Source organism: Carcharhinus amblyrhynchos, chromosome 5, assembly GCF_965287045.1.
Source record: "Carcharhinus amblyrhynchos chromosome 5, sCarAmb.v2.hapA, whole genome shotgun sequence".
NCBI lineage: Eukaryota > Metazoa > Chordata > Chondrichthyes > Carcharhiniformes > Carcharhinidae > Carcharhinus > Carcharhinus amblyrhynchos.
The window spans coordinates 43,854,787-43,868,582 of NC_137328.1; the positions used below are offsets into that span (position 1 = coordinate 43,854,787).

Sequence of the window (13,796 nt, forward strand, 5' to 3'; positions counted from 1 at the left end):
GCTGGAATTGAACTCGGGCCCCTGGCACTGTGAGGCAGCAATACTAAACACAGACAGAAGAGCAAGGGGAGAGAATCACAAATAGATCTTGATGAGAAGCTGGAAATGCCCTGGCTGTGATTAAATGGATGAGTGGTTTCAAGCAAGGAGGGTCAAATGGAATCGGACAGTGTAGGAATGTCAGTCGCGGAAGAATAATGCAGGTTGATCACTGTCACAGAGAATGTCATTTGTGATCTTAACCATTCCAATCCGACGGCAAGGCTGGAAGCCTGAATGGTAGAAATTTGACCATGGAGTTTCTGACAAGATGGGCACCATTTCGCAAAGTAACAATGTGTTCAAGGATTTTGGTGAGAAAAGTTAAAAGTAATATTTTAAACTCTATATAGAGAATGGAAGCCCAAACAAACTAAATTTAAACTTGACTTTACTTAGCAGAAAACTAAACTTTGAAAGGATTACGATTGGTTCTGGACATGGATTTTCTTTTTAATTGAATGGAGCCATACTCCACTTGCCCACTCATCTTCCTTCTGCACACATCCCCTACCCCTCCTTTCCTCCAGCCCCCGCCACCATGAAAAAAGAAGCAAGGAACACCCTGCTGATGGAACATGTGACATCCCCGTCTACTTCATTCTCATTTCAGCACTGAAGTGTTCTGACACTTGGTTGAAAAGGATCTTTTTGTTTTTGTCCCATGGATGTGCTATCAGTTTGATCTCAATTCCTGTCATCTGAGTCCATGAACTAATGTGCAGTAAACAATGAATTAATGGAGCACCGAGATTTTGGCCATATCACTTGCCCTAACAGCAAGGGAAGACAGATCTAAAATGCTTGAAAATCAGAAATTGAACTCATCAGCTGTTGACTAAAACCATGCAATCTTTTCTTTCCTCTTTCAGTTTTATGGTTGTTTATCGCAGCAACAGAACATGATGCAGGACTATGTAAGGACAGCCACTTATCAAAGAGCAATACTCCAGAATCATGATGATTTTACCGATAAGGTGAGAGAACAAAAATTGGAGGGAGACGGAGCAGAGTATGGTTTCACCTTGTCATTGTTACATGTTGACATTGAATCCCACAGTTTGACCAGGCCTGTATTTTGCCTAGAAATATGATCAAGGTAACTGCAACAAATAGCTGTTCAGCCTGTAACAAAACTTCCATTTTCTCATTTGGGTAATAGGGTACTCATAGGGCAGCATGGTAACGCAGTGCTTAGCACTCTGCCTCACAGTGCCGGGGATCCAGGTTCGATTCTGGCTTGGGTCACTGTTTGTGGAGAGTCTATGTGTTCTTGCCGTGTCTGTGTGGGTTTCCCCCGGGTGTGTGAGTTTCTTCTCACAGTGCAAAAGATATGCTGGTTAGGTGCATTGACCGTGCTAAATTCTCCGTCAGTGTACCCGAACAGACGCCGGAGTGTGGTGACTAGGGGATTTTCACAGTAACTTCATTGCAGTGTTAATGTGAGCCTACTTGTGACACTAATAAATAAACTTATTTCAGACTTTTCATTCCAAGAATTTTGTTGGTAGTTTCACAGCTCTGAAGGCAATGACCATGATTTTGCAGTAGTAATCACGGTGAAACCATGATTACCATCATTACTCCTCTGAAACTGACAGCAATTTCTGGTGTTCCTGCATGTACAGTTAAATACTAGGAGCAATTGCCCTTTATTGGGTGTGCGTTTGATATCCATGTAAGCAATTAGAAATCATTAAATTGACAAAAAGATTAATATATTCATGAAATAAACTTCCCCGTCAAAAAACTTTGACAAATTTCACATATCAATTTACTCTTGCCAACAAAGAAGATTAATATTTAAGGGACATTTAATTTCTCAAATTAACACATTCTGATTCATCCATCTAGGTAACACTGTCTGCGACTATCATTCTCTTATGAATAGCAGAACTGGGAACGTAAGAACTAGGAGCAGGAGTAGGCAACTTAGCACCTGAAGTCTGCTCTGCCAATCAATGAGATCATGACGGTCTCCTCTCTGCCTCAACTCCACTTTCCTGCCCATTCTCCATAATGCTTCAACCCATTACTAATTAAAAATCTCTTGTCTGTCCCCTCAAATTTATTCAATGTCCTGGCATCCACCACACTCTGGGGTAATGAATTCCACAGATTCAGGACTCTTTGAGAGAAGTAGTTCCTCCTCATCCCTGTTTTAAATCAACCACCTTTATCCTAAACTAAGACTTCTTGTTCTAGATTGCCTCACAAGAGGAAGCATCTGCATGATGTGTACTTTGTCAATACCTTTTATCATTGTAGAAACCTCAATTAGATCGCCTCTCATTCTTCTAAACTCCAGAGAGTATAGGCCTAAACTGCTCAATCTGTCTGCGTAAGACAGAGCCCTTCTCTTTAGAATCAATCTAGCGAACTTCCTCTGAACTGTCTGCAAAGCCACTACATCCTGCCTCAAATAAGGGGAACAAACTGTACATAATACTCCAGGTGCGGTCTCACCAATGCCTTATATAGTTGCAGCAACACATCCTTACTTTCACATTCTATTCCTTTAGCTATAAATGCCAAAAACCCATTCGCCTTCCTTATTACCTGGTGCATCTGCAAATCATGCATGAGGACACCCAGATCTCTCATTACCAATTTAGATAATAAGTTGCCTTTCCATTTTTCTGACCAAAATGGATAACTTCACACTTACCCATGTTAAACTCCATCTGCCACATTTTGGCTCACTCACTTAACCTATCCATATCTATTTGTAAATTTCTTATTTCTTCTTTGCAACTTAGTATCCCACTTATTTTAGCGCCATCTGCAAATTTGACTATAATAACTTCTATTCATGTATTCAAGGCATTAATATAGATTGTAAATAGTTGGAGCCGAGGACTGAACCCTGTGACAGCACACTAGTTACATCTTGCCAACCAGAAGAGGACCCATTTATCTTGGCTCTCTGTGTTCTGTCAGTCTTCTATCTAGGTTAATAAATTATCCAAGCCCATATGATCTAAGCTTATATGTTAACTTTTTGTGCGGCACCCTATCAAACTTCTAATTCAACTTATAAAGTTGCACTGCAGAAAGAGTCAAATTGCCCTTGTACCTGCATGTGCGTGTAAATCCATTTAAGGAGGCCGAACACCCCAAAACAAATGCATAAGTTAGTTTCATTGCACATCTGTGGAAATAAACCACAGCAAAAGTTGATGTTCCCGTAACTTTTTAAACCAAATTATACCAATAAATTAAATAAAATGTTGCACCAACTGAACACACCCTTAAAGTTTTCATATGCGCCAGATTTGATTGTGAATTGAGAACATTGAATTGTGCCATGCTTAATTGTTCACAAAATAGATGCAGTTCATGAGCGAGATAAGGTATGCAGAACATGATTTATTGTGTGAATGTAGCTTTGGCTATTGGGTGCCCATAATAATGGTAATTGTACCACTTCCTGTCATAAAGTAACTTTCCTTTCACTGTGTAGAAACATCCAGTTTTTACTTGATATTGAGCAGCATTATTAGCTGAGTTCAGTGTTGCAGAGACTTGTGTACAAACTCATGTCCCATCAGTTTGGTGCAGCTCTCAATTCTGCAATGGAATGAGCCAGCTTACCCCTCTCAGAAAAAGGGCATGTTTGTAGATTGCAATAATTTGTGTAAAACCGAATCAGAACACAGGGAATTTGCTGTGATTAAAGTTCAGCGCAGTCAGGATGCCATGAGCATGATTGGTTTTTTTTTGTTTGTTTAAAGGTCGTTCTTGATGTTGGTTGCGGGTCGGGAATCCTTTCATTCTTCGCAGTTCAAGCGGGAGCTAGGAAAGTCTACGGTGTGGAAGCCAGCTCAATGTCCAAGTATGCAGAGGTACTACACAAACACACTGACAAGATTAACACTGCTGACTTCTAAAGATTGAACTACTTTTTTTGTAATGGTCTTCAAAAGGTATGACAAAGAATTTATAGTAGTTTTTGGCAGAGAACTTCCCATTTTCTGATTGCAAGCTTCTGTCAGCTCCAGTTCATAGTCTGCTTGCCTCTGAAACGATAGGCTAAATACACACGTCAGGATCCAAAAAACCTGTAACCATGAGGTTACAGATTGTGGTCGGATACAATTCTATTGCTCCCCATAGATGCCCAGTTTTGAGTTGTTACAGCTGACCTGAATCTACTTTTGGGTATGATATTATACAGAAGCCTTAGCTGCCTATTCAGGCAAACATAAAGGAATGAATGGAAAAGAGGAGCTAGGAATCTTGCCAGTGTCTACCTTCAACAAAGAACACAGTGATCTCATTTTCTGACAGTAGGATCTTGCCAAGTCACGTTTATCAACATAACTTAAATGTGAGTAGATGTGAAATGTTTTCAGGACAGTATGTTGTTTAAATCCAATTATGAACCTCCAGAATTCCAAACATTTTTAGTGTATCTTGTTAAAGGTGAGGCTACCGTATGCAATCTTGCTATAGAAGGAACACTGTCATGAAATCAGCTCTCTCCCTTTCCCTCTATCTCTCTGACCCCATGCCTGGAACTGAATATCACTAAGTTACATTCAAAGAAAGAGAGAGACTGAAAATTGCAGCATTTAGAAACACTGCATAATTTTGTGACGGGGTGGGATTGGAGCCGGAAAATGTGGCAAGCCATTTGAAAGTCCATTAACTTCGGCAGGACTGAAAAATCCCACCTGTGGGAGGGACTGAAAAATTCCATTGAGATTTTGTAACAACAGGCCATGTTACTAATGTTGGTTCAGATTAAAGTCCCAGTGTCAAGAGAAGGAAATAAAAATGAGGCCCATCATATGTGTTGCTCCCATTGTGCTAAATGGAGGAGATTCAGGTTCGCTCTCAAAACCCAACAAATATGAGGAGCCATAGAATTGTATTCGACCTTATGGCTCCAGCATGTTCTTCACCCTACCATTACCATCAATCTAGAAGATCAATCCTGGTTCAATGGGGAGTGCGAAACAGCAAGTTAGCAGCATCATTTGCAATCCGTAAAAGAGAAGTGTCAATTTGGTGAAACTGCAACAGGTTAGTATCCAACCTCAATCATCTTCAGCTGCTACATCTAAGACCTTCCCTCCATCATAAGGTCAGATGTGAGGATGTTTTCTGATGATTGCATGTGGCTGAGTCCCATTCATGACTCCTCAAATGACGAAGCAGTTACTGTGCGTGTGCAGTAAGATCTGAGCAACATTCAGGATTGGACATTTTAACATTCATGACATACACACGACACCTAGTCCTGACAGGAGGGAAGCTAACCATCATCCCTTGACATTCACTGGCATTCCCATTGTTAAATTCCCCACCATGAACATCCTAAAGTGAGGTGGGGTTGGGGGGCAGATCACAATCACGGCGGCACAGTATCACAGTGGTTAGCACTGCCGCTTCATAGTTCCAGGGACCTGAGTTCGATTCCTGGCTTGGGTCATTGGCTGTGTGGAGTTTGCACATTCTCCTTGTGTCTGTGTGGGTTTCCTCCAGGTGCTCCAGTTTCCTCCCACAGTCCAAAGATGTGCGGGTTAGGTTGATTGGCCATGCTAAAATTGCCCCTTAGTGTCCTGAGGTGTGTAGGTTAGTGGGATTAGTGGGTAAGTGTGTAGGGGTATGGGTTTAGGGCCTGGGTGGGATTGTAGTCGGTGCAGACTTGATGGGCCAGATTGCCTCTTTCTGCTCTGTAGGGTTTCTATGATTTAATTCCAAACTGAACTTGGTAAGCCAAGTAAATAAGGTCTGCAGGATCAAGTCAGACTGGGAATTCTGCACCAAGTAACTCATCTCCTTACTCCTCAAAGTCTCTCCACCACCTGTATGACACAAATCAGGAGTGTGCAGGAGTATTCTGCATTTCTCTGAATGAGTACAGCTGCAACAATACTTAAACGCAACACAATCCAGCGCAAAGCAATCCACTTGAATGGCACCCATCTACCACCTTAAACATTCAGTCTCGGCACCACTGGTACACTGGCTGCTGAGCAAAAATTTGCCAAGGCTCCATTGATGACGCATTCTGAACCATGACTTATACCACCTGGAAGAACATGGTCAGCAGGCATGTGAAGACTTGCAAACTCCCAGCTAAGCCTGTTAACCTCACTGGTTCAAAATTCTGGAATTTCTAACAATACTGAGGGCATACCTCAGACAGCAGTAATTCAAGAAGGCAGCTCACACTACCTTCCCAAGGACAAATAGGGATGAATAATAAATGCTAGTCTTGCCAAAGGCCACCATCCCATGAATGAATAAAAAAAGGTAACTGCTTAAGGGAATAAACAGATGAAAATTCCATCTGAGGCGGGTGTCACGTATGTCTTCACGTGGATTCTCAGCTAGAGTCAATGAAGATAGCTAGACCAGAATAGATGACTCATCCACCCTGAGTAGGTGAAAATCTCTCTGGTACAAATTAATGTAAGATTAATTTGGACAGTCTCGCCTAACTCTTAGTGGGCAATGATTCTTTATAAATTGGCATTGCATTTGTAATCTTGTTCAAAGAGGGGCAAAGGTATGACCAGTTAGTGAAATAGAAAAATTTATACTGGAATATTAATAGATACTTCTCTGAGATTCAAAATAAGAAACCTTGCTGGAAGCTTTACTGTAATGTATAATATTACTGGATGCTGAAAGCAGTAAGAGTGATCTGCTCTCAGCACTGACGTTCTGATTGTTGAAGTCTATCATTCATAGAACCAACAGTACAGAAGGAGGCCTTTTGTCCCATCATGTTTGTGCCAGCCCTTTGAAAGTGCTGTCCAGTTAGCCTATCTTGCTGTATGACGCTCTTACATAGGATAATTCATCACATAAATAAGCAAGGATGAGAAGTTTGATTTCTCTGTGTTTGAATAAGGAAATGAGAGAGTCTGGATAGAAACTAACTCGTGGTCGGTTGTGCTGCTCCTGAGCTGCTGACAGTCAGTGAGGGCACCTTGCCCAGTACTCCAACTCCTGGGACCCAACAGGTGCAACATTCCGGTGAATGGGTGCAAAATCTGACCAACTGACACAGGCATAAATTTGCTAAGAGTGTGTAAGTAAAGGTCTTGCATTGTTATAGGATCCTCAATTGCAAAATGCAGAAAGAGATGAGCAGTAGATTGTGCCGTGCATTCTGCACCCAGTTGTACAAGGAATCGAGTAGTCTGTCCTTTAAAAAGTAATTGATTAGCTGTAATGTGCGTTGGGGTATGATAAAGTGCAAACACTGACTAAAACCCCGATAAGGTGAAACAAGGCACCCAGCTCTGCATTGCTGAAGCTGCCAGCAAGAATGCTGTGAGGGCTTTTAGGCATTTGAGCAAACATGGCTGGCTTTTGTAACTTATGTATCTTATGTACTTATGTATCTTTTGTAACTTATGTACCACTTGATTGGCACCCATCGACCAGCTAAAACATTCAGTCTCTGCTACACTGTGGCTGCTGAGTAATCTATGTATCTTTGACAGCATCCATAAATTGCAGGATACATATGTCCAAACATCCACAAATCTCATCCTGAACTTTCCTATAGAAACCTTTGGTTAACATAGCAATTGGTTCCATTGATGCAATCGAAGCACATTTTGCATGATTAAAGATGGATTCCGCCTGTGTTCTTGTCACCTGATTAAGAGAGCAGGCTAATATAATTTACAGATTGACGAGGATGGTCACCGGGGGAGGCTCACGTGTAACTTTTAAATTCCTGTCTGCCCAGTTTCCACAAGTCAGATTAAAAATCCCATCATGACTGAACTCTCCTATTCATCACAGTCGGGACTTGCCTGTTCAGTATCATTCTGGCTGCACTGAACTAGACAGTAATGGCAACGTTATAGAATCTCTACAGTGCAGAAGAAGGCCATTTGACCCATTAAGTCTGCAGTGACAACAATCCCATCCAGGCCTTAACCTGTAACCCAGTGTATGTACCCCGCTCGTCCCCCGACACTAAAAGGCAATTTAGCATGGCCAATCCACCTAACCCGCATATCTTTGGACTATGGGAGGAAACCAGAGCACCTGGAAGAAACCCATGCAGACATGGGGAGAATGTGCAAACTCCACATAGACAGTCACCCAAGCCAGAATTGAACCTCAGTCCCTGGACCTGTGAGGCAGCAGTGCTAACCACACAGTCACCCCCAAGGCTGAAATTGAACTCTGGACCCTGGAACTGTGAGGCAGTGCTAACCACTGCTCCACCTTGGTGAGTTTTTTTTGTCACCTAGTTTTAGACTTGATTATCACTGAGAATATTGCATATGGTGAAATTAGGGGGAATTAGTTACCCATCCTATCAGAAAATTTGGATTGACTTTAAAGGAACAAATCTTATTGTGATTTATAGTAAAACTGGCCATTCATAGATATCTTGACTGTAAATTCATCCTGAATGTTCAGTACCGTATTAGACTGAGAATTGTCATGTTGGTAGTGGAAGTCCAATTTAACAATGTTAATTAAGTGGCCTGCCTCATCACTTGGGTGCTCCAATATCCACCACTGTTTGGTGAGTTGGGGTCAGTCATGATCAACCCCTAAACTCCTGACCCTCTCCTGCCCAGTGTGTGAGTGCGATGCATCATCAGTGCTGTCAGATCAGGTCTTTAGAATTCAGAGATTCCTCTGGAAGGAGCCCTGTGCTTATCTGTCCCTATACATAGTTGTAAATAGTTAATAAATGTTTGGAAGTTCCTTGATGACTTGTTTCCAGTAATCTGTTAAACACATCTTGGGTCCATTTCTGATGTTGCTTCAACTACATGTAATTTCTGTCAACTTTTTCCTTTATAAATTCCTAAATCCAGATTTGTAGTGGAAATATAAAAATAAGGACAGAATATATTGACTTCAACAGATAAATTGTAACGCTGCGTCTTCTGCAATGCAAAATAACTGCTGATCCCCAATTGTGCAAGCCCTCTTGGCTTCATTGCAGAAAACCAATAACGTTACTTGTAAAAGACAGAAGGATCTCATTTGGATCCTGAAGCTGTTCACCCAGTTTCTGCACCCTGTGGCAGGTGGACAGTCGAGGTGCAGCCTCCCAACAAGTTTCTTACGGACCCAGGTGAAAGAGAAGCCCTTAGGCTCCAAAGGCAGGATATGGAGACTGTAATCCAGAATTGCGGCCGTCCCCACTCAGGTGGATCAGAAGTCTTGCCTCCCTCCGCATCATGATCCCCAGCTCCATCCCCCCTCACACTCTATTGACTCAGAGCAGGGGAGGCTTATTTAACCACTGTTTTTGGTAGTTCCTTGATAAGCATCTCTGCTCTTGGCTGTAACCTACTCCAACTATCTCAATGTCAACATAGAGTAGAGCAGTACAACTTTGCATGCATGGCATTGATAGTGAACACAGCCAAATTCTAACCCTTGGTTTAGACTCCATGTGCATCAGTAGATGAACCAATAATATGTTAGAAGTGTGGTATATGATTGTATGGCATATCCTTCTTGTATACAAGTTGCCTTCCTGCGCCAAAATTTTTGAACAAAGCTGTATGAAAGGTTATGTATATCCTCACTATTATTTTTAAAAGCCACTTTATTAGGGGCAGCGTGATGGCACAGTGGTTAGCACTTCTGCCTCACAGCGCCAGGTTCAATTCCAGCTTCAGGTTACTGCCTGTGTAGAGTTTGCACTTTCTCCCCATGTTTGTGTGGCTTTTCTCCAGGTGCTCTGGTTTCCTCCCACAGTCCAAAGATGTGGGGGTGAGGTTGATTCGCCATGTTAAATTGACCCTAGTGTCGGGGGATTAGCAGGGTAAATGTGTGGGATTACAGGAATAGGGCCTAGGTGGGATTGTGGTCGGTACAGACTCGATGGGCCAAATGGTAGTGATTATATTCTGTTGATTCTATTTCATCCTGCTCAAGCTAGCTTGAGGTTTCCAGGTACATTCCTGCCCTATGTTGGTGACCTGAACCCTACAGAACTGAGCATTCACTTACTGGTGAAGGAATACTTAGGGTGCTGAATTAAATCTCCATTAAATACATTCAGAAAGAGTCTGATCTCCATCACCTTTTCTCCACTGGTCACTCACTTTACTCTTTTCACAAGCCAAACACCAGTAACAAACTTAAAGCTATTACTACCTTAATTACAGCACCAGATTGGTTGAGCAACTACAGAGAATATAGTCTCATGAAAATAGGATTATAAAATGGCAAACGAAGAGATAATATGTTACTGGAAGATAGCAGGAGAAAGGATGCAGATGGAGACATTAAATTCAACTGAAGCCAATGAGTGGATGACATCAAGTAGATCATGAGAAAGGGCTGCTAAAACAGAATGCAGTATAAATGCAACTATTAATGTTTACAGGCCGTATTTTTCTCAAACGTAAACCTACATAAAATCCAACCCATAATGCATACAAATTCTATTCACAATCATGTGGCCAACCACATCCCATCTGAAAGGAAAGAAGTGAGGAAATGTAAGGAAGAAGAGAATGCAAAGAAAGGCAACATAGATGAAAATAGGAGAGATGGCTGCAAGGCAAAAAATATAGTTACAAAAGTTGCGCAAGAGAAAAGAACACAAACACAGCAGTCCTAATTATATATTCCAACACAGCTACTTTTACTTACTATTTTTAGAAAGTTTTAAGACTATGTCATATTGCCATGGTTTCCTGCATTATGCATAATAAATGTTTCTAATTATAATTCCTGCAGTGTTTTCATGATACCACATAAAGGGAAATTGAGCTTCTACGCAGTAGAAATTTCAGCAGGCTTCTCACTAACACAGTCCTCTGCCAACTGTTCCTTGCCATTTACTATGCAGGGTGGCACAGTGGTTAGTACTGCTGTCTCACAGCACCAGGGATCTGTGTTTGATTCCCGGCTTGAATCACTGTCTGTGTGGAGTTTGCACATTCTCCCCGTGCCTGCGTGGGTTTCCTCCGACTGCTCCGGTTTCCTCCCACAGTCCAAAGACGTGCAGGTTAGGTTGATTGGCCATGCTAAATTGCCCCTTAGTGTCCCGGGATGCATAGGTTAAAGGGAGGAGCGGGATTACTATGTGTGTTTACGGAGATAAGGCCTGGGTGGGATTTTTGTCAGTGTAGATTTGATGAGCCAAATGGCCGCCTCCTGCACTGTAAGGATTCTATGATACTGAAACCTAAGCTGTTTGGCACTTGAGCACTTTTTTCTCCTCTTGGTTCCTGCATCACATTCAACGTTGGATCACAGCACAGCCTGCACTTTCATAGTGGTTACATTGTAAACATACAAACTAGGGGCTCATTCTAGGTAAAAAGCATTGACTTTGCAGGCTGTAGATCCAATGCAAATAATGTAAGTTGACACTTTTTACTCCAAGATATACACTGATTTCTCACATTTGTTTATTTTTCCCAGAGAACAATAGTGGTATTCTCTGGCTTTTTTTGAAAACCAGATGTTGGCAACTCCATGAAGCACAAAGCAGCAGGCGTGAGTGAATAATGCTTTATTCAAGCTAGTTCACAAAGAAGCTGCCCATAGATGGAGTTTTAATTGTGTTATTAAAGGACACCATTCTCCATTAATATAAACGCAATATGCTGAGACTTTCCAGCACTTTGCTGTTTTTGTTCCTCCTATTAATACTTTTTTTTAGCCAATTAGAGTAAAAAAGCAGTGCAGCATTAGGTTTACCTGTGCTGGTCTTTTCCGTAAGATTTCTAACGTAAGGAATTTGCTCCATAGGTATTCAGATTTCAGAAAATGCAGTAGTAACTCATCTTGGATGACAGAAAACATTCGATTAGCTGTTATTGGACTTTGATACGTCTCAGTAAATACACATCAGATAACAATCTCGCCAAGATCAGTTCTTACTCGTCCACTAGACACTATCAGCCTGTATGTGCTTTTTGATCCCTTTTATTTGCATTGTTTGTTTTAACTAGAAAAGTGCTGCTTGAGTGAATCAGTAGCATGACTCATTCCAGTATTGAAGGAGCTAAGTAACCCAGAACAGGGGCAACTTCAAAATTACGCAAAGCACTTGAATAAACAGGACATAGTTGCAGTCATGCAGACGGGTGGATTTCAGTGCTCAGGGGAGATGTTTTTGCATTGGAGCACAGAAGTAAAACAACCAAAACCTTCTCCAATCCGAGCATAGCTTGGCAAGATCTTTAAACAGCGTCAGGGGAGGTGGTGGCATAGCGGTATTGTCACTGGACTGGTAATCTAGAGACCCAGGTTCAAATCCCACCATTGCAGATGGTGACATGTTGAATTTAAGAAAAATTTAATGCAAAAAAAAGTCTGGAATTAAAAGTCTAATAATAAAACCATTGCCATAAAAACCCATCTGGTTCACTAATGTCCTTTAGGGAAGGAAATCTTACTCCCCCACCCCCCCGCAACCAGGTCACCTGTGACTCCAGAGCCACAGCAATGTGGTTGATTCTGAAATGGTCTAGCAAGCTGCTCAGTTCATGGAGAATTAGGGATGGGCAATAAATGCTGGGCCAGCCAGCAACACCCACATCCCTTAAAAGGTTTCTTTGAAAAAGGAATGCCATTTGTTCAGAAAACATTGCTTTTGAAATCATCTTCTGATCAGATTGCTATTAATTTTCAACAACTATACAAATGCCACATAAAGATTTAATTGTGCTTTGGATGAACAAAAGCTTAATGCCTGTGGAATAATAACTTGTCAAATATGGTGCACACATTATTATACAATACTGAATATTGTCGGAGAAACTTAGTCGAAATCAAACCCTAGACTGAAAGCACTATGTAGTGTTTCTTGCTGATGCTTGAGTGTACAGGACAGCCAACTGATAAGTCATGGCATTTGGCCCCCTCCCCTCCACACACACAAGGGTATGGCGACAAGAAGGGCGGCACTGTGAGTAGCACTGCTGCCTCGCAGTGCCACAGACCTGCGTTCAGTTCTGGCCTTGGGTCACCGTCAGTGTGGAGTTTGCCCTTTCTCCCCGTGTCTGCATGGGTTTCCTCCAGATGGTCTGGTTTCCTCCCATAGTCCAAAGATTGTGCGGGTTAGGTTGATTGATCATGTTAAATTCACCCGAGCGTCAGGGGATTAGCAGGGTAAATATGAGGGGTATTGGAATAGGGCCTGGATGGGATTCTGTTGGTGCAGACTCAATGGACGGATGGCTTCCTTCTGCACTGCAGGGATTCTATGATTTCCACTGTTGGAGCGAGAAACACAGGAGATGTGCTTTCCCCAGGGAAAACGGACAGAGTGAAATCAATTTGGTGCTGTTGAAGCCCAGGACCCATGTGTGCAGTTACTAATGCTCAAGCTACTTGGCGCAAAAGCTGCTTTAGCAAAGGTGATTGTGATCCATTGCTCCTCTCTTAACCTGTGAGTTATGCAGGAAATCAGAAAGAGATACTGAACACAAGGGATGTCTGCCAATGGATTCAATTTCTCCCAAATTAGCTTTGAATTAATAAAAGCCTGGATAACGTCAGTCTTAAACAATCAAAATTCCATTGATTAAACAAGAATAAACTAATTAGCTTCCACTGTTGAGGATGAAAGTTAAAGGTAAAAGTTTATTAGTCACAAGTAAAGCTTACATTAACACTGTAATCAAGTTACTATTACTAGTTGCCACAGTCTGGCGCCTGTTTGGGTCAATGCACTAACCAGTACGTCTTTCTAACTGTGGGAGGAAATCGGAGCACCCGGAGAAACCCACGCAGACATGGCGAGAACGTGCAGACTCCGCATAGACAGTGACCTGAGCCGGGAATCA

General features: G+C 41.9%; 1 protein-coding gene across 1 annotated transcript in view; it reads left to right on the forward strand.

Moving 5' to 3' along the window:
• Positions 1-13,796, forward strand: part of carm1l (coactivator-associated arginine methyltransferase 1, like) — a 96,641-nt gene that overhangs the window by 45,254 nt on the left and 37,591 nt on the right. The window contains exons 4-5 of the mRNA XM_080188704.1: positions 912-1,016; positions 3,774-3,884. Coding sequence (XP_080044830.1) covers positions 912-1,016; positions 3,774-3,884 — 216 coding nt within the window. The remainder of the gene's footprint in view (positions 1-911; positions 1,017-3,773; positions 3,885-13,796) is intronic.